Raw genomic sequence first — 23401 nt, 5'->3', positions numbered from 1 at the left:
GAGGGGACGCGCATGCGCAAGACAAGAGAGAAACGGGTTCTCGTTTGTGGATGTCCGCGTTGCTGATTCACGTCGAAGGCGGTGGCTCTGCCTCGACGCTTACCTGTAGCCTCCGACGGGACCGTGGTGAACCATAAACTTATGTCAGCGCGACGTCGCCTGTCGCAGTTGTTTGTTCTCTGTTTGGCCGTGATGAAAACGGAGGCTCTTGCCAAACAAGCCCGGCGAGTTTCCTAATGACTACCCGTTTGCGCCACAGGCCCAATATCGAGGAGGAAGATGCCGCTGCGTTAAAGCTCGGCCCAGGCACGTGGCATCGCTGTAGACTCCTGCATACACCCTGAACCCTCTGCTTCCAGAGTTCAACAATGCAGGTTGCTTGCTGATTTCAGAGGTGAAATACCTTTTGGAAAACCGGGAACAGGATGCACCAGACACGGCGTACGGAACCTCGCGTCATCTTCTCCTTCGTCTGCTTACACCCGCTTTCAGGGTCTACAATAAAACGCTTGAATACGTGAAGACCTTCACGAAGTTCAACACGACCGACTCTGCCTCTGCAGTCCGAGAGTACGTGCACGATTCTTGTGTGTCTCCAACCCGCTTCATTTCTGATTTGCACAGAACACTCCGGAGAGAGGACGCCCTGACACAATTCGAGACGGCACAGATTGCTAACCTCTGTCCAGCTGACGCGGAAGAAGCCAAGAGCATCATCCCAAGGTGCGTCAAGTGCCCTCAACCCCACAGCCCCTTTCCTGATAAATATACCCTACAGTCTTGTGAAAATCGATGACGACCAACTGCAAGTACTCCTGGACGAGATCCAGTCGATGCGGAAGTTCCAGAGCTAGGCCTACACGCCCATCCCTCATGTATCATTACACTTCTTACCAGGTCTTCCCTTTTCTTCTTTTCGCCTCATGGGCAAATTTTCGTTAGCTGCGGGCTCCGTGTGAGTTAAATTTTTGGGGTGGTTGACAGGTGACAGCATATGACTATAGATACACGTATCTTCACGTTACACCATTGACTTCCAAGGGCGGAGTACCGAACGCCATGAACTGTTATCCAAACAGCTCGATCGCTATCCTTCCATCTCAGCCAGCTCTGCTTTGTCCAGCGTGCTCTCCTGTTCTGCCTCCCCTTCTTCTTCGTCTATCTCAAGATCGATCTTCCCACTCGAAGAGAAAGATGTCACGTCAAATTTCCTTCGCTCTTTCAAAGGGTTTGCCCTCCGCTCGCCCTTTTTGATAACGGCGGACGGTGGAATGATGCCCTTCGTATTGAGGTAGGCAAGGTCGTTGCCAGAGTACGCATCGATTGAACGCACCCAAGCGTCGAACCTACACGAGCATCCCAGATTAGCGTGCAGCGGGATACAGATTGCCGGAGGGAGATAATACTTACACTCCGCCTCGATCTTCGATGTCCCTCATCCGATCGTAGATGTGTTCCTGCTTAAACTGTTCAATCGCGTCTTTGTATATGTCGAAGTCGATTGGGGGTCGATATAGCGGGTCGGTCGGCGAAAGCTTATCATTTACGCGCGCGATTTTGGCGTTGTAAGATTCAAAGATCGGGTGTTCGAGCAGGAGGCCAAGGGAAGGCATTTTCGGTACGAGGACCTGCCGCGGGCCGTAAAGCTACGAGACCAGCAAGGAGTGAGCAGATGCAAGCAATGATCGAGTCGGCCATTTACCTCATCGATGATCTGTGTGGGAGTGCTGGTGCGACAGGAGAGCACTAATGCCGACATCATCTTGCGCTAAATGGACTGGGATCAATGAGTGAAGCTACGCTGGAGACATGTTTCTCACGATCTGCGATGTTTGTGGTCAGACTTCTCATCTTGTTGTAGGACTGTTAACCACGCACCTGATGGAGCATGAAGCTTTGCCCGTGAAACATGACACTAATCCACTCCGTCTCACCATACACGGTAGGATCAGCTACCTTTTCAGGAAATCAACTTATTTTGACTACAAAAAATAGGAGATAATGCGCATACCTCGATCTTTTTCATATGTCTCTGAGTGCTCCGATCACTGAAGTCCCTGCCGACTGTGAAATTGTGGAAGTTGTGACTGGCTTCAAACTTTTTCGCAATTTCTCTGAGCTTCTCAACCATCTCCGAGCCTACTCTCCATTTTCGCTTTCTGATCAGATCATCCTCTTTTGTGCTATCTGCATGTGCAAGCTCAGACCAAAAAGGGTGCGAGGTGGGCTGCTCAACGGGGGCTGCATTGGAAGCGGAAGAGGAGGGCGGTAGGTTGTTCAACGTCTGATCCAGTCCGCTCCCTGGCTTTGGGGGGATCAGAAGATATGAAGGGAAGAAGTAGGTATACTTGCGGCTGTCGCAAGACCTGTAAACAAATCTCCCGGCATCGTAAGCGGCACGAGTGAAATTACACGAAGGACCGGGACCCACACGCGAGCATTGAACGAATTCTGCACACGGACATAACCCCAAAGCCGAATTTCGGGCGGTAGAAAGGAGTTGATGTGGCTGACAATGTCTGGAACGTCAGGCACGTCTGTGATCATCTTGATGGAAACGACGTTTCCGGCTGCATGCACGCCCGCGTCCGTGCGCGCCGCTCGCCCCAGGTTCACCTTCGAAGCGCGACAGGGCGGTCACACGACGCGCCTTGCCGTCTAGTCATTGGAACGAGGCGCACCTTGACTGGATCGTCCGCGTTGTCCTGCGACACCGCACCGGCCTTCACCATGGCCTCGAACAGCACACCCTCGATCGTGCGCACGTTTGGCTGTCTGCAACACCATTACCGTCAATATTCACACTCGCATGATGTACACGACGTGTCGAGTAGCACACGGGCGGGCGAGCGGAACGCGAGAACACGCACATCTGCATCCCGGAGCACCCCGTCCCGCAGAACCCAATGAGCAGGGCACACTGTCTCTTCGGTAGTCGCGGAGCCTTGTCCACATTTTCTTCCTCAGAGCCTTCCTTCGCGGTCTCGTCGTTCCTCCGTGTCCCCCTCCCGCTCCTCCTCCCAACATTCTTCGTGTCCTTCTCCCTGTTCTTGCGCGATTTCGCGAAGCCGGCCGACTCCCGTCTCGTCGCGAACCTGTTCTTTCGTCCTTCCGGCTGTGCCTCAGCGACCAATGTAGACTCAGCATCGAGTATGCTTTCGGATTGAGAGGGATCAGCAGCATCCGTTGATGATTCCATAAGTTCCGAATGAATTCTTGCGCGTTTCGAGTCTGAGCCGGAGAGGGGCGAGGCGTCGACGGGCCTCTTGTCGGGCACGGTGGACCCACTCGCATCTGCACCGCTCGTCATTATGGCACGAAGGTGACGAAGGGGTGCACTGCGTTGTTGGCGTGGTATGGGACGCAGGTGAGTATTTACAAGGTTGGGAAAGGCGTGGAACCGGAAACGAAAAGCCAGCATCCGAACTCGGACTTGGAGTTCGCAAAGCCAGACTCCTACAACAGGAGCAATTGCAACTCCGATCACATCTGCAGAAGCCAGTCACAAATCTGCGCTGACGCTCTCTCGACTAGTGAGGACATGGCTGTAGATGTCTTTCAAGGAACACGGCTATATATTACTAGAACAACAGGTTGAATTATCTCTATGGATTTTGTGGAACGAAACAGATGGTGGCCGCAGTCGCTGCTCAAACAATAATTTCTGAGAGTGTGAACGAAAGTATGATCTTGATGCAAAAATAGCCGGGCATGCACTTACGATAACGGACAAGGCATGGACGCTGAAAGTCAACTGTAGATGACAAGGTTTTAGAGCTCCTTCGAGTGTATTTTCAGGCAGTAGAGACAAAAATCGTGGCTTGGTGAAGGTCTACATCTTGGCTCAGGATTAGGACTGCCCTCAGTCGGTTCGTGTCGAGCCCAGCAAACGTTGCAGACGAAATATTACACAAAGTAATGGTTGAAATCGACATCCAAGCGTTACTCGGCACTGAGAAGGGTGCGCGCCATGGTGTCCAGACCGCGCAGCTCAAGGCCCATCCCTCTTCGCAAACAGACGAAGGTCTCGTACATGGCGTCGAGGTACGCCTCGATGGCCTCTTGCGTAAGTCCGTGACAGACAGCGAGCCGAAAGGCCGTAATGTAGACCGTTGCGAATGACAGGATCTTCGTCGAACGCGGGGGGAAAGGTGTTGTCCTGTAGAGAACCTGGGCTAGGGTCGAAGATAGAGTTAAAAATCCCCTCGCTTGTCTGATAGAGGGGTGTCGCTTTCAAGATCAGGTAAGGCTTCCAGAGATTCCTCGTTGTCAGATTGTAGAGGAGTATGTCTCGGAGAGTCAAAGAGTCCACAGGTTTTATAATCCGAGCGCGGGGCCAACACAGGAGCAAGCAGTGAGTCCGAACGGGATACAGAACCCTGACAGGAGTCATCTGAGAAGAGTGTGACCTCTTCGTAAACATAGTAGGCGTTGTCGTCGTAAGAGGGCCCCGACATCAAGGCAAGTAGTGCATGCGCTTCAGCGCCGGTGTCTGTGTCATCATCGAGCGCATAGATGCCCTCTGCGGCGTCATTTTCATACGTAAATCTTATTCAAATGTGAGGTACTGCACAGTTGTAAGGAGTAGTGGAGGGGAAAAGGACTCACCGTACCCCTTTGATCCTTCATCGGTACGCTCGCACTTCCCCACATATCTCTCCTTTGCTTCCGGTTCCTGGATCGGGTAATTTTTTACGGATTGGCTGTTTGAAAACGTTTCTTATGTTGTAGGTTGAGGCGAGCATGTTTTACTGAGTGATTCGTTGAGTTTCCGTGCGTTGGTGGATGGTAGTGGATGGTGCGGCGGCTCCGACGGCGATCACGAGGATGGATCAAAATTGGCACGGAAGGATCGCTCCGAATATACCCCGCACCCCGGACGGCCCGCTTGCCCCTTTACAACATTGGGAGACCTACACACATCGTGTAAACCGTGGCCCATGGGATTCTAGACCTCATTGGGATGCTCTTAAAACACGCCCGCACCGATCCCCTCCGTCCTCGCTCTCTTCGCCTTAAACATGTCTGCCGATCCGCTATTCCTCGGGCTTGATCTCTCGACTCAACAGTTGAAGGCCATCGTGATCTCGGAGGACTCTGCCGTAGTCCACGAGGTCTCCGTCGGGTTTGACAGGGATCTACCGCGCTACGGTACTATGAATGGTGCTCTGAAAGGACCGGATGAGGGCGAAGTGACCTCGCCTGTCGGCATGTGGTTAGAAGCCCTCGACCTGCTCATGCAGAGAATGAAGGATGCTGGTGTTGATTTCAACAGCATTATGGGGATCTCTGGGGCAGGCCAGGTCAGTAGGAAATATCTATAGCATCGGACAGAATCGGACGCGTACTGAAGGGCTTGTGTGGACTTACAGCAGCACGGTTCCGTATATTGGTCTGCGGAAGCTAACTCCGCACTCTCGTCTCTGGATCCTAGCAAACCTCTGCATGTCCAATTAGCACCGAAAGCATTCTCCCTTCCGAATGCGCCCATCTGGCAGGATTCCTCCACGATGCGGGAGTGCCGTGAGCTGGAAAATGCCGTCGGCGGAGCACAGGTCCTGGCGGACCTCACAGGCAGTCGAGCATATGAGCGCTTCACCGGGGCGCAAATCAGACGCGTATGTTCCCGAGATATAGAGTTTCATGTCAGAGGCTCATGACATTGGTATTGCAGATTCGTCGCCTGAGAGCAGAGGCATACGCCGCTACTTCTCGCGTATCTCTGGTTTCATCGTTCTTGCCTTCTCTATTCTTGGGCACGATTGCTCCGATAGAAGTATCGGATGCCAGTGGAATGAATCTTATGAATGTTCTCACCTGCAAATGGGATGATCATCTACTGGAGATCTGTGGAGGGCCCGAGCTTCGGGAAAAGATCGGTCCAGAACCTGTCCCAGGCGGTACCGTCCTCGGCAAAATACACAAATGGTGGACCGAACGTTGGGGCTTCAACCCAGGTGACTTTGACTTCATATGACTGTGATCCTAAAACGCTCATTATTTGCGCCTATTCTCAGAATGCATCGTCGCCCCTTTTACAGGCGATAACCCTGCTACAATGGTCGCTCTTTCTACACCCGGAGACGCTGTGCTCTCATTGGGGACCTCCACCACATTCCTTCTAGCGATTCCTCCAGCAGACGCTCCCCCGGCGCGCTTCACAACCTCTCACCTCTTGTCGCATCCGACGACGCTCGACGCACAAATCGCTATGCTTTGCTACAAGAATGGCGCTCTCGCACGAGAGCAGGTTCGTGATCGCTACGCCAACGCCGATTGGGCTCGGTTCAATGAACTGGTCGAAACGACCCCGCCGGGCAATGGAGGGAACTGGGGTCTGTACTTCCCGTTACCCGAAATCATCCCGCCGGGTGTCAAAGGCAACTTTTTCTTCTCCTCGAGCCCGTCTATCGCACCAGTCGACGCTCTGCCGCCGACTGCGCACCCCCGCGCGATCCTCGAATCTCAGTTCCTCTCCATCCGGTCGCGCATCGCGGCCATCCTCCCGTCTTCCTCTCCGCCCTTGCGGCGGCTCATTCTCACTGGGGGTTCTTCTGCAAACCCGGCGATCCGCCAGCTTGCTGCGGACCTATTCGGGATGGCCACGTACGTGGCTGAGGGGTCGAAGGAGGCCGCGGGCATGGGTGGCGCGGTGTTAGCCAAGTTTGCATGGTGGCGTGCCCACAACGGGGGTGTTGGGACGTTCGAGGAGATGCGCGCCGGGGACGTAGAGCGCTTGCGTCAGGTTGCGGTGTCGAAGAGGGAATTCACAGCGGTGTACGATAGTCTGGTGGAGCGTTATCGTGCTTGTGAGGCCGTGGTAGTCAAGGCTTGTGCTGCGTAGAATTACTTTTGGGTTTATGGCCATGGCTTGGTCGCGGGGATCTTCTTTTCACATCAATTGGGCTAATGGGGTTTACATTTTGATTATGGGTTCATACATAGAGTTGTTCTCAAAGCCTTTGGCCATCTGCAGAGTACGCGTTATGAATATGGATGCTGGTAAACTGCTCTGCGAACCCAAAAGGGAGTAAAAGGATTGAAGAATAAAATTGTAGATGATGGAGGGCTCACCCAGCATGGAGGATTGAATTGGATGACCTGTGACAGGGCCTATTCGTTTGAAGCTTGAAACTTGTTGGCCAAAGCATTGCATCGTCACTAGATAATCTTGAGGTGTGTGATAGACAGATTCTAAATCCAGCGCATGTTGTATCACATCTTCGGGGAGCCAGCTGACTTGGGTAATCCATCGTATAGGTCAAGGTAAATGTCCAGATGGGTCGTACGATGCCACGGAGATAATACATGGACATGAACATCAATAGACATTGCGCGAGTGAGGAAAAAGAATCTAAAGCGTATGGCTGCTTCGTTAGGCGTCGAGCATAATCATAATGGTTCGGTCTGCTTCATTGAACAGTGTGGGGGTGCAAGGTGCCGTAGACTGGTATTGTCTTACGAGGTAAGAGTTTCAAGAGTATTGCTCCACGCACGAACTTTTTCGTGCACAAAGACCTACAGAGGCGAGTCAGTTTGAGTATAATGGGGGTCGGGACAGCCTTGACCTTGTCTGCGCTGAAATTCAGAACTTGCAAACCATCCATAGACGTGGCACGGGAAAGTGCGACATAGGCTTGCCCTTCGAACAGATAAAAAATGGCTGAGTCAGATACAAAATGAACGATAGCATGTCGCTCACCTTTTTCAAAGACTTTTGCAAGGTCGACTTTGACACGATCCAGTGTTTGCCCTTGCGATTTGTGTATCGACATAGCCCAGGATAAGATGAGAGGAAGCTTTCGAAGGATTGCCGAAAGTTCAAAGATTCAGTTGTATACTAAGCAGAACACATAACTGACCTGTATCCGGGAGGCCTGGATCTCCCCACTTGGCAATTCGATTTTCCAAGTCTCAGGTAGAACTAGATATTCTCTTCTCCCTCCTCCTGGAATCGTGAACTCGACTACAGGATATTTTTGTTCTGTCCTCTGTGTCTTTTTGGAACTACCACCGGCACTACTCGATGGCTTCTCGTTGAAGAGTACATCCGGCGCGCCGACCTCTGTTGCGTATGTTGATGGTTCGGCAAACCGCACAATTTTGCCCATAGAGCCATTTACAAGTGTCTCGTCGACGTTCTTGATGAGCATGACCTGGGCGTCAGTTGCGAGGGTCAGCCGCTCGGGAGCCATCAGGTTCTCAAGCAACTTTTGGCGATACTCAGGGTTGGCAGTGCCATTGTCAGTTGCAGTGTAAGTGCGATTTTCGCCGCGCAAGCGACCCATGCGTATGTTGTTAGAACTGTCAACGTCCTGGCGCCGCGGAAAACTGTGACATATGGTATATTGTCAAGACAAGGGAAATGTGAAGCTGTCAAAAACCCACAGTTCTGTAGGACCCAAACCATCTTCATAAATGATTTCTCTCGATAGCATCTTGAACTTCGCGATCGACTTCTGAGACAGCGTGCCATACCGCATCTCGTTCAGCATGTCAACGAACTCTGTAGAAGAAAAGAAGAGTGTTCATAGATCTGATCTACCATATAATTCATAGAGCGACACGCGAACATAAGTCGCAAGAGAAAACACGAACCCTGATCTTTCTGTCGAAAGACTTTGGTCAGTTTGATCATCCGCTTGATTGCGACTTTCCATAGATCTGCTTCAAATGCAAATTTCATAGGCTTGCTGCCTTTGTTCACAGGAGGAAGTTGGAAGAAATCACCCGTGACAACGATCTATTGAATTAGAAAAGTTCAGGAATGAACATGAGTGTCGAGCATAAAAACGAACTAACTTGAATGCCGCCGAATGGCTCTGATTTTCGTCGCAGAAGACTGCCGATCCTAGCGAGTTTGTCGAACAGTTCACCGTCAATCATAGAGACTGTCAAAGATTCAAATTGAGCAGACTTGAGCAGACACAGTTGCAAGGAAGGTACCTTCATCGATGATAAGCACCCTCGTCCGAAGCCACCTCGCACTGGCCTTTTTGTTCTTCTTGATCTTGTCTGCGAGGTGTTCGGCACTCTCAAGACCCAACCCAATCCCAGCAAAAGAGTGAAGCGTTACACCGCCGATATTACAAGCTGCAATGCCTATACATCCCACGCGGAACAACATCGTAAGCAGCAACACGAGACTGACTAGTTCTAGACAAACCGGTAGAGGCAGTCACGGCGACTGCATCTTGAGATCTGACGAATTTCTTGTGCAAGGACCTGATGATCTCCCGCAGGAGGACTGATTTACCAGTTCCTGAAAGAGCCAGAATGAATACAGCATATCCCAAACGCAGCGCAATCAACTCCCAGGCATTGCTCCACTGACAACTCAACGCAAGCTTGAGATGCAAAGGCAGTACGAACGCATATATGGACACAGAAAGATGACTGAATTGCTCACCAGCACTCCCAGTATAAAATATATTTTTTCCTTCGTTCACAAGCTGCAAGATCTGGCGTTGTTCGTTACTTAGAAATATCTCCGCTGGATTTGTACTCGTATTGGCGGCGTTCGTCGGGACTATGAGTGGCTGGTTCTTTCCTGTAGCGATTGACAATAGTGATGACGGTGGGCTTGCCGCTGTAGAAGAGTGTGATTGAGTGGAGGTGGCATAAGATGTAACATAGCTAGACGATGGAGTGGAAGTGTCCCACGAATCTGGAAGCTGGCGGCGCTTAGCGGATGGGGCTGTCTCTCCTCGGGATGCGAAAGAACGTTTGGACGATGAATTATACGTGGCCGAGGATGATGCGGACGACTGTGAAGCCCTCATCTTGTCATCTAATTCCCTACTCGCCACTCCCTCTTCGATTGCTCTCCTCAACGCGTCTGAGATGGACGACCGTTTCGATGCTGTGACGATGGGAACTAGCTCTTTTTTGACCATATTGGAAGAAAAATCGCGTTTGACGGCTCCAAGACCCGACATGCTTTTCTTGGAAGAGTTGCTCATCGTAGCAGTCTGAGGGAGTATTACCGGGTGCTCAACAAGTGAACGCGACGGGGAACACGCTGGAACACGTGAAGCGTGTACTTTAGGTAATCGTCCCACGAGCGCGCACAGTGCATTTGCAGCATGATTTGTTGCACACCATGCCATAGACATTGAGGAAGAATGTTGTGATATCGTGCAGTCTCAGAACAGCACTCAAATTCTCAAATCTTTATAGGCAAACATTCAAAAATCACATTACTCATGGACAGCTGGAACGAAGTAGCAAAATTAAGGTAGTTTATATGGTAGCAACAAACCGTGTCAGATCCCACTGAACAGAATCTGCACTTCTCTGGCACCAATCCATCCGTTGATTAGACGGCGGGTGAGCATTCCTGTGGGCCAATCCAGAACCGGTGCAGGGTGGGGTGAAAGCACTGCCCGAGCAGAAGTAGGCCTGATAACATCGGAGATCCCCCAGAGCGATAAATCTCGAGTATTTCGCACGATGAGGAAGATTATAAGATAATAAGAACTGAGGAGAGTGGGGCTCAAATATTAAACGTTCCACGTTCCACGTTCACTGATTTTTGAGCTTTTGTCAAGGAGCAAGGAGAGTTCATGCATTCATGCTGGAACGAAAAAGACGAAATTTATGGGCAGAGGGACAAACAACGGTATACAGACAGTCAGCAGTATCGTGACCTATCGTGATCAACGCGTCGCGTGTCACGACTCCGCCATATTCTTGTCTCGAGCGCATTCTGTGCCGCATCATTTCTCTCATGAACACTCTCAAGGCTGTCTGTAGGCAGCTAGGGAGCGAAAAAGTCAAAGACAGACAAGAAGGCCTATCCTCCGTTCGCACTGTTTTTTCTCGTGACTCTGTAATCGATAACCTCGACGAGCATGGCACCGGGAAGCCTTGGCTCGCTATCTTCCAAGCCTTATTTGAGACAGCCATCAAGGAAAAAGCGATATGCACCAAGCCAACGACCAAGTCAGGCTCGACAAATACAGCAGAGAGGCGACTTAGCGAGGTAGCCTCTGTCATCAGATGGTTAACGGAGAGAAGTGTACATGTACTACACAGGAAGACCATCAAGGTACTCCTCATTCATCTTCTACAGATGTGTGTCTACCAGGGACAGTTGTATACCCCAGTCGCTCTGGACTATGCCAAAACCATACGGTGTGTGGTCAGTTATACGCCACACTTGGAGCATCTGGACAACGAAACTTGGGTGAGAATTGTGGAGATGGGCTTCAATGTGGTCCTAGGTGACTCATTGAGAGTGAGGATTGGTGGTGAAGAAGGCGATGAAGAAGGGAGCATTGACATGGGTACGGAAGGGGGCGACTCAGATCTCTCGCACGATGACGAAAACGACACTTTTGCTACAACCTCTACCCAGACGAAGAAGCGGCGGAGGCGAGAGGCCAGCGGAACTCCAGGACCGTCTTTTCCTCGACCATCTCCTTCCTCTACAAAGGTCTTACGCTCGGTCTCCCTGGAACAAATCGAATTTGCATCCCTCCTCGCAATCCTTCTCCGGTCACCTTCTGTGCCGCTCCTGTCTTCTAAATATCCTTGTCTGGCAAATGATGTCTTGACCCGCCTTCTTCGATTTATTCGGAATTATTCTGAAGATACATCCCTCCACCAAGACTTCCTCGCTGCGCTATCTGCTACACTTTCTCACCTTGCCCTGAATAAGCGGAGCGCCGTTTCTCAATTTGCTCTCGGTGCCTGGGATGGTCTGATCGGGATATGGGGCACCAAGAACAAGAGCATGAAGGAGGGCTTGATCGTTGTACTAAGGATATTGTTTCCCTATTACACCGCAGACGATCCGAAGATGAAGGAGGTTTCCCTCGATGGCCCACATATAGATGGTATAACCAAGCTTTGGAATCTACTCGGCGGCACGGTTGATAATCGTTGGGGGTTTCAAGGGCTATCACTTGACTCTTTGAGGCTACAGCTCACCTTACCTGACGATTTGGAAGGATGTGGTCCTGCAGCTTTTGTTGCTCGAACGTTTCGATACGGCTGGAATTTTGATCCTGCCCAAGCATTAGCATGGGCAATCCTTGAATTACAAGCTGACTGCGCGGCAAAGGTGCATTCGAATCTATTTGGACACTCAGATTTGTTGATCAATGTCCTTGGCAGCTGTTCCTTCTGTCCGAATCCATCCATTCTGCGTCGCAATACAGCAAAAGGGATGGAAAAAGAATCAAGCTTGACAATCCTATCTCATCGGTGCTGGATTCTGTCCGAACTCAGACACCTTCTGCCGTTCGCGCGTACAACCTCCAGAGATTACTATTTATCATTGATCGACACTGGTCCATATTTCACAACAGCCTCCGTCAGGACATAATGTCGACATTACTCCAATTCTTAACTTTTGATGATGCTGTGGTCCAATCTTGGACTTTCTTGTGTCTTTCTGCCATCGCAGACAGGCAGATGTCCCTCGGGCAGCCAGCGGCACAGGAATTCAATGGACCATCGACTTGGGACCCTATTTGGACGCATGCGATGCGAAGAGCGGTTGTCCCCGTTGTCTGTCGTGCAGCGTGTCATGTCGCGTACACGCTTCTCTATCATTCCAAGCGTCTCCTCAACTCGCAGCGCGTCCTGGTGGAGATTGAGACTTTCGCCAAAGACCTTGACGTCCAGGGTCCTCCTTTCCCATACGATTCCGTGTGCGTCTTCATGGCGTTGTGTCTACAAGTCGCTGTTCAGGACATGCGGCTCTATCGCATGCATCTGGAGGGAAAGGTTCTCAGTTGGTTGGTCGACAGCTGGAGCCTTGGTGTCACGCGCATAGCTCGAGGGAGCTCACTGGATGGTAGCAGGACCAAGTCAACTCACCCCTCTGTTGCCGACATGATGACCTTACTAGAGAGTATCTGCGGATTGTCGAAGAGGAGCAGTTTGATTTGTCGGGCAATGCTACCGGAATGTGCCATCGTACAAGAGATGCAGGACGAGTATCGAACAGCCATTATCCGCGGGTTCCTGCTCTACGCTCAACTGCCCCCTTTTCATCGACATCATAAACTGGAGTCTAATCTGTCAATCACCCCTACTCTACCGCCAGCAAACGCCAACAAGCTTACAGATCTTGCGCAGCCAGGCAGTCGTGAGAGGAGAGTTTCCGCCGCTCTCCTGAAATTCTTAGAGTCCCTCGTTTTAGATTGGGAGAGTCTACCAGAAACGGCCGTTCATTTGAGCGCTGAAAAGGCTCGACGCTTTTTAGACTGCGCAATTCTTGCTCTGTCTTTCGAGTCTCTTCTGGTTTTTAATGGCATCTGGTCGAACAGGCGTGTATTGCAGACCGCTTGCAAGCTGATCGCCCACGTTGTGCCCCTCTTAAAGATGCAGCGATGGACTTTGGAAGAAAAGGCTGTCGTTCTCTTGGGCTTTGAACCCCTGATTGCGTCTGAGGAGGAACAGGATCATGCGGGTTGGGAGGGACTGCTATCGCCAGTACAAGGCACTGGGATACGAAACAGTGTGCTGCAGGAATTGACATCGAACGTGAAACAAAAGCGGAGACAAATGGCAATGTCACGACGCGAGTTGCAACGAATAATCTGGCGCAGCTCGGATGTCAGTCTCTCATATCACTTATGAGATCTTGGACACTGATATTCTTGATACAATCAGGTTCAAGATGTTTCCGCGAAGGTTATGGTTGTTATGAAGGATGTGCTTCGGATTACACTGTCCAAATTGACGGGTGGTAACAGCTCATCGCATCCGATGGACATTAATGACGAAGACGACTTTGCACCAATTCGAACAGCACTACCCGCCGCTACCAGTTTTCCGGAAACTCACAGACAAACACATGGAGCGTCGTCTGCCCAGTATATCATCACAGTTTGCATGTCCTTTCTAGCCCTCGGCCCAATCCTTCAGTCGCCATCAGGAGAGCCAACTAGAGATAAAGAACTGACTATGCTCATCTTAAACAGTAATGCAGACGAGTTCTTATTAGCAAGTCCATCATATTTCAGCAATGTGCGGCAAAGGACTATGAACCTCAACATCACAGCCCTCGACAACTTCTTGGACAAGTTCGAATCATTGCTTCTTCAATATACCTATTCACGAAGCGAGACGCTACAGCTTCTAGTTATTCAATTCCTAGATTCCACTGTGTCTCTGTGGACTGAGGAGTCTGTAGTCAGTGAACAAGCAGGCGAACACGCTCGCTCGCTATGTCGCTGGCTTTTGGAGACTCTCAGAACAAACAAAATTCGATCTTGGAGGATTCGAGACTCCCTAGTTGCTTTTCTAGACAGATATCTCGCCGAAGATCCATTGGAATTAGTTTGGTCTGTACCATATCCTGGCGAAAATGGCGAGGAAATCAAGTCTGGTGTCGTTCCGACCACTGTGCTTCCTACTATGAGTATCGATGAAGATATTCGTGTCCGCTTTCGGGTTGCGTGTGTCAACGCTCGTCTGTTCACCCTTTCGCGCTTCAGGAACGGTGATTCGATGGAGCTCTACGGTAAGATACACAGCCATTTGTCAACGCAACTCACCGAGTAAGTATTCCATCCATGATACTCCGGATACCGACTGATGACCGAGTTCTACTTCTAGGTATGAGCATATGCTAACTCGATTCATCACCTTAGGCAACATCATGGTCGTCAGTTCAGCAGTCCGAAGAGGGCCTTACTGGCATCTATTGGAAGCTTGCAATTTCACTGATGACTATTCTCGTCATATCGAGGCAGTCTTCAGTGGTGTTTCCGAACGGATGGGCTTATCCAGGACCGCCGAACTCTTTGAGATCTACATATCTCAAATCGCGTACTCCATCTATAAGGGAGGTCACGACTTTCTACGATTTTCCCCTCGTGTTTTAGGATACCGTGATCGGAGGGACTGTGCCGAGGCTGCTTTTCGTGCTTTCACCTCGGTAAACATTCTTGCAGGTGACAATGCTGAAGAAGTCACTCAGGGACAACACTTCTTTGTCAATCATTGCAAAGCAGTCTCCAAGTCTGTCACACAAGGTTTTCGAGAGTGCTTTGCGGATCTCGTTGGTTACCAATTGACTCGTTCAGTAGAAGCTCTCGTGGAGTCTGGGGCGAATGCATTTTCAAATGCACTGGAACATTCCCTCATCGTGAAATTCGCTCATTGGGATCCTGACATGGTGCTAGACAAACAAATGCAGAGAGACGTTGATGGCATCGTTGTCGCTATCTTGCGAACTCTTGGCGACCAAGATTGCAGTCCAGATGGCAGTATCGTCCAGGAGCTGCGACTACATCAGTCAGATCGTGCTGCTGAAATCTTCCAACACTTGACCCATCATCGGATTCACAATGACACCTTTGCCCATCGACCAAACCTGCCAGCTTTTGAAACCAAGAGCGTCCTTTTGACCTTGAATTGGTTTGCAGCACGAATACCTGATGCTGTGTCAACCGCGACTTCGTATCATGTCCTACATCAACTACTCGCAGCTATTCAACAATCGCCCTTGGTCAATGAGCAACTACGTTGTCTTAACGCCTTGTGCCTGTGGATATCATGCCACTATCGGCACTTTCGAGAGCCCATAATCCTTCATGCTCTCGTCAACGGCGCTTCTTCGTTGCTGACACAGATTGATCTTGCCCGTGCGGCTCAGTCCATTCTACAGTGGGCTTTTGCGCAGTACTCAAAGAGTACGGAAAAGGATTTACGTCTTTCAGATGTTCTGATCCGCATATGTTGTTTGGCGCACGACTATTCCATGAGTGTGGATATCAACGTTTCTCGCATCGGCAACGATTTACTTCAATGGCTCGAGTATCAAGTTGTATATCTCTCGACGATGCCTCACATCAAACCTCAGGTCATCAATGCTTTGACGGCCTGGCCACGAAAACTCACAGCAAACCTTGCCTTGCTCTACCAAGACGTCTCATTAAGCAGCCTCTCATCAATCCTCGCCGATCCCCGTATCACGTCAAATAAGTTCCGTATAGTCAGGAGATTTAGAGACTTATCTATCGCCAAGCAGTATCCTTCAGCGCAGTTCTCTCGCATAGACTTCTGGCGACTTAAAGACTGCATCCCACCTTCCCCTGAACTTCAAGATGATGATATCGATGCCTTTGCGATCTTGCTTTTGGTGCAGAAGGGACAGGTTCACAGCTTTGGAACGAATCTCCTCAGTGCTCAAGTGACGCATCACCGACGACAATGTATCTCTCAGACAAAAGTATCGAAGGATTCTGCGCCAATGGTGGATCCCTCAGATTCTGAGCGCTCCATTCTAGAGGCGTTACTGTTGATGCTTGACTCTGATGACCCCGTCCGAGTCAATTCTGCCTATCGTGTTTTAAGGACTCTAGCGTCAACAGAATTGCCAGATCTCCAGCTCTGGTCCTCTGAATATATCAACGAAATGGCTTACTTTCGTATCCGCCCTCTTCCCTCCCTAAAGAGACCTGCGGCCGTCATCGACAGCCTGGAATCGCCGTCTTTTGTTGATATAGCGAAAGATTTTCGGACGTGGGTGTCCACAGTTGCTACCCTGATCAGCGATGTTCTCAGTGTTAGCAATCCTTTCTATTCACAACTCTCCGTCATTCTACAATCAGACACATCATTCGCAGGCCTGACTTTACCCATCCTTACGCACACAATGTTACGCGGCGATCTGGCCAGTACGGCGACGACAGATGGAAGGTCCTGTCGAACAATTCTCTCCCGATATTTCGCGTCCGTCCTCTCTTCAACAGATTCTGATGTCCAGTCTCTTCGTGCCGTGGTGGACGTTGCTCTTCATCTGCGACAATGCCGTCCTGGACACTCTAGCGATGCCCTTGCATATGACAAGTGGCTTGATATAGATCTCATCTTGCTCAGCAAAAGTGCGATTGCCTGTGGAGCATACACGACGGCTCTCCTCTTCCATGAGCTAGCAGTCGAGTATCAGGGCGAAATTATGGTCAACAAGGCCGACGATGCCGAGAGGATACTGTTCGATATATACAGTCATATTGAGGAGCCGGACAGTTTCTACGGTATCAAAGCGCGCGATTTTCATCATTTCTTGATGAAACGGCTTCATCACGAAAAACAATGGGAAAAGGCATTTCAGTTCCATGGCGCTGCTCTAGAGGCCAATAGTCGAGATCCGGGTGAAGCAGAAGGTGTTCTACAGTCACTTCATTCGTTCGGCTTTGACAACTTAGCTCTCAGTGTTCAACATCATGCATCCGATACCATGGGAGGAGTACATGCATCCGCTGCAATGAGCTACCATTTAGGTTGGCGTACAGAAACATGGGACCTACCAGAAAAGATAGGGACGGATGACTCTGGTGCTGCATTGTACCAAGCTCTCCGAGCTGTCTATCGTGAACGTGATACACGATCCATAGACACGACCGTGAGAGCCGCGCTTCTAAAAGAAATGGAACGACTGCGCTTAATGGCGGACGAAGACCTGGTTGGCATTCACGAGGTGACGCAGAACATCATTTGTCTTCATCAGGTCAAGCTTTGGGGCAGCAATGAGATACAGAAATGCCTTCAATCGAAGGACCTCAAAGCCATACAATGGGCAGACTTCAGCCAAATTGACCCTGAATTCGAGTATGTCCGTCTTCTGTTCCTGGGATCTTGTCTCTAAGAAATTTCAAGCTTTCCGGTGCTGGAGAGTATTATGGCTACGCGCATCGCTCTCCTTCGATCTGTGCGCCAAAAAGAGCAACGAACGCTAATCGGGACGATGCGTACCCCGTTCGTTTCTGAGCTGTATGATATCGAGAAACAATGTCTTCTCCGCATCTCTGAGGCAGCTCGCGAGTCGCAAAACTTGCAAATTGCGCTAAATTCAGTCACTCGAGCGCAAAACCTGGAGTTGAAGGAGGCCAGCCCTGCTCTCTCGCAGGAACTTTCCCATGTTCTTTGGCTAAAGAAGGAGCCAAAGTCTGCTGTCGGGTACATGAAAGAACTCATTAAACGCCACTTTCCAGCTGCAAAACTCCAATCTTCGTCTCTCCGCCTCCAAAAAGCCCAGCTACTCGCCCGTCTCGTGAGTTGTTACCCAAACTCTTTTACGATTTACTCAGACGTTATTGACCAGGGAGCTTGGTCGTCCGAAGCTTGTCTTCAAAAGCCAACGGATATCTGGTCTCATTATTTCGATCCTGCTGCTACCTTGCTGAGCGACATTGCTGCCCCAGACTCAACGCATGCCACCGTCTATCACGAATGTGCAATGTTTGCAGATAGGCAATACCAAGCGATCGTGAAATCTCCCGACGCCATCCGGCTGAAGATGTATGTCGATCGCAAGGAGAAAGAGATCCACGATCGCCACAAGCAAATCAAACAGATGTCTAAATCCAGCCGTGAATATGGAGACTTAGCACGTGACCAAAATAAGGCCGAGAAACAGCTACAAGAAGACGAGGCACGATATCACAAACATACCGAAGCTCGAAACATATTCTTGCAACAGGCCATCGATATGTATTCTCGATGTCTGGAAGCGTCCGATGCTTTTGATGACGATGCACATATCCGTTTGACTTCTCTGTGGTTCGCCAACTTCGACGATCTGCCTCTCCAAACCAAAGTTCGCGAGTCTGTGGGGCGTGTCCCATCTCGGAAATTTGTCTTCTTGGCTCACCAACTCTCTGCCCGGTTATCTAAACCTTCCAAGGAAACAATGCCAACAAGTCAAGAAACATTGCAGGCCCTCGTCCTTCGCATGTGCAGCGATCATCCTTTCCATAGCGTGTATCAGGTGTATTGCTTGATGCCCCATCCGTCGAGCTCTGCACCCAGCAGACGACTTTCAGCCCGACATGATCATTCCTTCTCACAAGGGGAGCGAGCAGCAGCGGCTACAGATATATTTGACCGTCTTCGAAGCGATTCTTCCTCCGGTACAAGGATCAGTAGCATAGAAGAAGTATGCTATGCTTCGATCCATTGGGCCAAATTTCCCGTCAAAGAGAAAGGGAACAGCAACCAGAAGAAACCAGTCGGGCCCTTCCCCATTCCAGAGACTGCTCCTATCCGAAAATTACAGAATGTTCCTGTCCCTGTGCTGACAGCCCATACTCCTCTCGATCCAACTGCACGATACCAAGATTGCGTTTGGATCAGTCATTACGAAACAATGTACGACACCGCCGGGGGCGTCAACTTACCCAAGATTACTACCTGCTGTGGCAGTAATGGGACTAGGTACAAACAATTGGTAGGTCGAATATTGATCTGTAAAGTTGCTCTTATTGAACGAGATTTCTTAGTTCAAAGGAGAAGGGGATGATGATCTACGGCAGGACGCTGTGATGGAGCAGGTGTTCGATCTCGTCAATGTTGTTCTTCGCCGTGACAGAGAGACTCGAAAGCGCAATCTCAACATCAGGGCCTATAAGGTCATCCCGTTAGAGGTACAAGCCGGCATCATTGAATTCGTGGGCAACACCTCCCCTCTCGTTAGCTGGCTCCTAAAAGCCCACCCAAAGTTTGTCCTCTCTTTTTTCTACGTGATCATAACGGTGACAGATGGTGGGCTAGGTATAACCCTACGGACATCTCACGAGAAGAATTCTACAAAAAAATGTATGAATTGCGTGAGAAATACAAAAGGGATTCTACCGTCAATTCCAGGCTGATTGCGCTGTTCGCCGAGCTGAAGCTCCGCTTCAGACCGGTGATGCGGCACTACTTCACGGAAAAGCACAAGCTCCCAATGTCTTGGTTTGCCATGCGGTTGAACTACACGCGAAGTGTTGCGACGACCTCCATCGTGGGCCATATTCTCGGGCTTGGTGATCGGCATACGTCAAATATTCTCATGGACAATGCCACCGGTGAAGTTGTCCCGATAGATCTCGGGATAGCCTTTGAGCAAGTTCGTATGAGAGACCTTTGCAAGCTACTCACCGTTCCTCACCTGGCGGTTCGTTTATAGGGCAAACTCCTCCCAATACCTGAATTAGTACCCTTTCGAATGACCCCGGATATGGTTGATGGCATGGGAACTTCGGGAACTCAAGGCGTGTTCCAGCGCTGCGCAGAAGAGACGTTGCGTGTTCTACGGGAAGGGTCGGAGGTCATCCTCACGGTCCTAGAAGTGTTCAAATACGACCCGCTTCACTCGTGGTCCGCCTTACCTTCTACGGCAAATGATTCAATGCTGATCTCAGGTTGGGGTTCAGGACGGCGACCGAAATGAAATTGAAGCGCGTCCAGGGCGGCACCACCGGCACAGCGCAGCAACAACCCACCCACGACCAGACACATCTGGGAATCGGCATCGACATGAGCAGCGGTGGCGTCGACGAGGCGGCGGACCGTGCGCTGACATCCGTCGCGCGCAAGCTGGACAAGTCGCTCAGCGTCGAGTACACTGTCAATGAGTTGCTGGCAGAGGCGACAGATCCCGCCAACTTGGCGTGCATGTTCATCGGTATGTCTGCATGAGTGACTGACATTGTCTTCTCTAACACACCTCCCGTAGGATGGGGTGCATATTGGTAGCATGTCTCTTGAATCTTTTACGAACCCACCCATCTAGCTGTATCAGTAGCGTTTCACTATATGTATCTCTGACAGACATGCTTGTATTTATTCAACCTCACCATCAACAATGTCTTTTTCCATTTCACCGTCCATTAATACCACATAGATTGCGGAAGCACACTTGCACTTATCATCGTCCGATGTATCGAAACAACTTCACAGCTTACAGGTTAAGGAGAGCGAAACAAGACGAGTCGAGGGAAACGACGCCGTCCAACTCGGCGCGGAAGACGAAGAGTACGGTAAGAACAGCCCTCGAAAGTTGTTTTGTTTTCTAGGTGTCTAAGTTAGCGAACGGGACGACGGGCGGACTAATGAAGGGTCAGCGGCGACCGGGAGAACGTGTCGTCGACAGCGCAGCCAGAACCAAGCGTTGAAGGGAGGGTATCGAGGGTATCCCATTATGGATCCTCAAGCGGCGCCCGGTGACTGGAACTGGGTCGCGACCGCGATTATAGCGGGTAACAACGGGTGTGCGACAACAGATGTTGCATTGACTAGGGAAATGTCCAAGATGCATCACCGAGGGGGGAAAGGCAAGTGGCGTAACGGGTGGGAACGGGATGGAAGTACTGGAACGGGCATGGCGTGCCGCCGGTGATAGATGCTGGCAAGTTGATGAGTTCGATATTGTAGAATAGAACACAGACGATAGATAGAAGGGTGGATGGGAAGGGGACATCATCAGCGGACATCGGCTAAAAAAGTCACTTCGACTTCGCGATGTCCCGTGCCGCCTTGATGAGCGGTGCCAACGTCCGGAGGGGCTCTGCACCAGCGAAGAATGGATGCTAGATTAAATGAGAAGATCGGTGCATCAGAGCTTATTCGGATATGAAGGATCATGTGTGCCATACCTGCAGCAGCTGTGCCGCATCAGGCCGCTTCTCCGCGTCCACCTCCAGAGTCTTCGCTAGATAATCCCGAAACACAGGTGACAGCGACTCTGGGTTCGCAATTGTGGGCGTCCCGTTCGTCGCAATCAAGTACAGTGCCTTCAGCGGGTTCTGGTTCAGATATGGCGGCTCGCCCTCGATCATTTCTGACGATGGATCAGGATTGCATAAGACGGTGGAACAGCGAACACGCATTCTCACCAATCGCCATGATACCCAGACTCCAAATGTCGACCTTGGGCCCGTACTCCTTCCGGGTGACAACTTCGGGTGCCATCCAGTACGGCGTGCCGACCATAGTGGTCCGCTTCGCGTGCGCGGGGTCAGATATTTGCGCGCAGAAGCCAAAGTCGGCTGCAACGGGATCAGAGATAGACAGCGGTTGAGTCCGAGGAAGCACACCCACTCAATTTGATATCGCCCGTCATGCTCAGCAGCACGTTGTCGCTCTTGATGTCACGATGAATGACACCGTGCTTGTGCAGGTGCTGCAGGCCCTGTGCAGTCTCCCTCGACACGGCTGCGATCTGGCCCTCCGTCATCAAGTTAGCCGTGACGACATCTGTGAGCGACCCGCCCTCCATGTACTCCATCACAACCCACAGTTCGTTCTTGTAGAGGAACGAATCGATGTAGTTGACGATGTTCGGGTGGCGCGAGGCCCGCATAACGAGAATCTCGTTTATAATGAGATCTTTCTTGGGCTGCTTGTCGAGATCCATTTGCTTGATCGCGACGGACATGTTCGTGCCGACCTGATATGCCGTGAACACACCGCCCGACGCACTACGATGCGTGGCGCAGATGGTCAACAAGTTATTACAAAATGAATGAATGGTGAGCACTCACCCCTGGCCGATCTTCACCAAACTTCGATATAACCTTGTCGGGTCCGCATCCGTACAGATCTGCTGCAGGCGTTTCACGATATCCGCCTCCTTATCTTTGTCCTTCTCCTTCTTCTCCCGCCTTCTTGGTGTCGCAACGCCAGCCGCCTTTGCCAAGCTCGACGCCGCAGGGCTCGGCTGCGCTGGCGCTCGAGCGCGATCGGGTGTCGGACCTACAGAGGTTTTTGAGGTCAGGGAAGAGTTTGGGGGGGTCCTTGACAGTGCGGACTTGCCTGGAGGTGTGAAGTTCGGGATTGCCCCGGGGGTACCCTGCGTCTGCGAGTGTGCGTGATGGGGCGTCCCGGGTCCGGGAGACCGCCGGTCCTTGGTCGTGTTAGAACGTCCGAGGGAGTCGCCGCGTGGCGGCTTTGGTGTCGTCCGCTGGGAGGTCGACCGATCAAGATTCGGGGATGCCGGTGTCGGTGGTGTCGGGGCTGGGCGGAAAGCAGTAGGAGACGGTGCGGGAACAGATGCAGAGTGTGTGACGGGCGGAGGCTGTGGTTTTTTCGGAGGTGGGGGAGCAGGCCGCTATATTGTAAAGCTCAGCAGAGCTGAGCAGACGGGGAGAGATGCGAAACGCACGGATGTGTACAAACTCTCATCAATAGGTTTTGGCTGCTGCGGCGTTCCCCCAATAGGCGCTGGAGCATGCCCCATCTTGTCCCAAACATCGCCGCCGCCTTCCTGATAGAACTTGACTATCTCCATCACCGCCAGAGGGTTCTTCTCCTGATCCAGCTTAGAGATTCCACTGTCCTGTAGAAGTTGTTGCCATTCCTTCGGAAGCCCTGTGAACTCTCCAGTAGACGAATTGAACCCAACATGAGTAAGGTGGACGGGATCATACGGAGTGCTGATCTCCGGTCGCTTGCTAGAGTTGAGGAAGTCAGACATGAAACCGAGCATGCCCTTCTTCCCCTTGGTCGCAGTCCCACTCCGTGATCGATTGCCGATGCTGGGTCGGTCGGGTCCCACGGTTGGCGTGGGCGGAACGCTGGGAGGCATCCCACCGTACACCGTGGATGGGGCGGTCGACAGCGACAGATAGTCAGAAGATTCTTGGGACGTTGGGCTCTCGAACATGTTGAGATTTCC

At 51.1% G+C, this 23401-nt stretch overlaps 8 protein-coding genes across 8 annotated transcripts; 5 read left to right on the top strand and 3 right to left on the bottom strand.

Moving 5' to 3' along the window:
- Positions 1–236: 236 nt before the first annotated feature.
- Positions 237–854, top strand: HETIRDRAFT_420351 (uncharacterized protein; the record flags this gene model as incomplete). Its single annotated transcript, XM_009551151.1, has 5 exons — positions 237–306; positions 360–441; positions 493–570; positions 625–723; positions 779–854. 5 exons carry the CDS (start codon positions 237–239, stop codon positions 852–854), a joined length of 405 nt encoding a protein of 134 aa, XP_009549446.1.
- A 233-nt stretch (positions 855–1087) lies between these two features.
- HETIRDRAFT_324142 (uncharacterized protein) lies at positions 1088–3199 on the bottom strand (the record flags this gene model as incomplete). The annotated part of the gene is made up of 8 exons (XM_009551150.1): positions 1088–1346; positions 1411–1646; positions 1703–1768; positions 1879–1956; positions 2012–2366; positions 2432–2616; positions 2682–2771; positions 2867–3199. 8 exons carry the CDS (start codon positions 3197–3199, stop codon positions 1088–1090), a joined length of 1602 nt encoding a protein of 533 aa, XP_009549445.1.
- A 719-nt stretch (positions 3200–3918) lies between these two features.
- On the top strand, positions 3919–4165 carry HETIRDRAFT_104475 (uncharacterized protein; the record flags this gene model as incomplete). The annotated part of the gene is made up of 2 exons (XM_009551149.1): positions 3919–4044; positions 4109–4165. The coding sequence occupies 2 exons, from the start codon at positions 3919–3921 to the stop codon at positions 4163–4165; spliced, it is 183 nt and encodes a 60-aa protein (XP_009549444.1).
- An 856-nt stretch (positions 4166–5021) lies between these two features.
- HETIRDRAFT_428829 (uncharacterized protein) lies at positions 5022–6844 on the top strand (the record flags this gene model as incomplete). Its single annotated transcript, XM_009551148.1, has 4 exons — positions 5022–5303; positions 5376–5618; positions 5675–5957; positions 6018–6844. 4 exons carry the CDS (start codon positions 5022–5024, stop codon positions 6842–6844), a joined length of 1635 nt encoding a protein of 544 aa, XP_009549443.1.
- A 721-nt stretch (positions 6845–7565) lies between these two features.
- HETIRDRAFT_247961 (uncharacterized protein) lies at positions 7566–7802 on the bottom strand (the record flags this gene model as incomplete). The annotated part of the gene is made up of 2 exons (XM_009551147.1): positions 7566–7642; positions 7703–7802. Coding segments are annotated over 2 exons (177 nt in total), but the record flags the coding sequence as incomplete, so codon positions are not given.
- Positions 7803–10729: 2927 nt separating this feature from the next.
- HETIRDRAFT_324675 (uncharacterized protein) lies at positions 10730–20424 on the top strand (the record flags this gene model as incomplete). Its single annotated transcript, XM_009551146.1, has 10 exons — positions 10730–12067; positions 12121–13569; positions 13627–14516; positions 14575–17574; positions 17623–18016; positions 18068–19196; positions 19255–19462; positions 19516–19852; positions 19913–20103; positions 20160–20424. 10 exons carry the CDS (start codon positions 10730–10732, stop codon positions 20422–20424), a joined length of 9201 nt encoding a protein of 3066 aa, XP_009549441.1.
- A 56-nt stretch (positions 20425–20480) lies between these two features.
- On the top strand, positions 20481–21263 carry HETIRDRAFT_387501 (uncharacterized protein). The gene has a single exon (XM_009551145.1). It carries the CDS (start codon positions 20559–20561, stop codon positions 20799–20801), a length of 243 nt encoding a protein of 80 aa, XP_009549440.1. The 5' UTR covers positions 20481–20558; the 3' UTR covers positions 20802–21263.
- Positions 20481–23314, bottom strand: HETIRDRAFT_64508 (kinase-like protein; the record flags this gene model as incomplete). The annotated part of the gene is made up of 7 exons (XM_009550525.1): positions 20481–21314; positions 21381–21565; positions 21621–21773; positions 21826–22205; positions 22269–22479; positions 22540–22834; positions 22889–23314. The coding sequence occupies 7 exons, from the start codon at positions 23309–23311 to the stop codon at positions 21231–21233; spliced, it is 1731 nt and encodes a 576-aa protein (XP_009548820.1). The 3' UTR covers positions 20481–21230.
- Positions 23315–23401: the final 87 nt, after the last annotated feature.

The sequence above is a fragment of the Heterobasidion irregulare genome (assembly GCF_000320585.1).
Source record: "Heterobasidion irregulare TC 32-1 unplaced genomic scaffold scaffold_08, whole genome shotgun sequence".
NCBI classification, from domain to species: domain Eukaryota; kingdom Fungi; phylum Basidiomycota; class Agaricomycetes; order Russulales; family Bondarzewiaceae; genus Heterobasidion; species Heterobasidion irregulare.
This window is presented reverse-complemented; position numbering and strand designations above follow the sequence as displayed.

Excerpts from the sequence above, each read along its gene's own strand:
- HETIRDRAFT_387501 (XM_009551145.1), top strand. The coding sequence starts at position 20,559 with ATGCTTGTATTTATTCAACCTCACCATCAACAATGTCTTTTTCCATTT.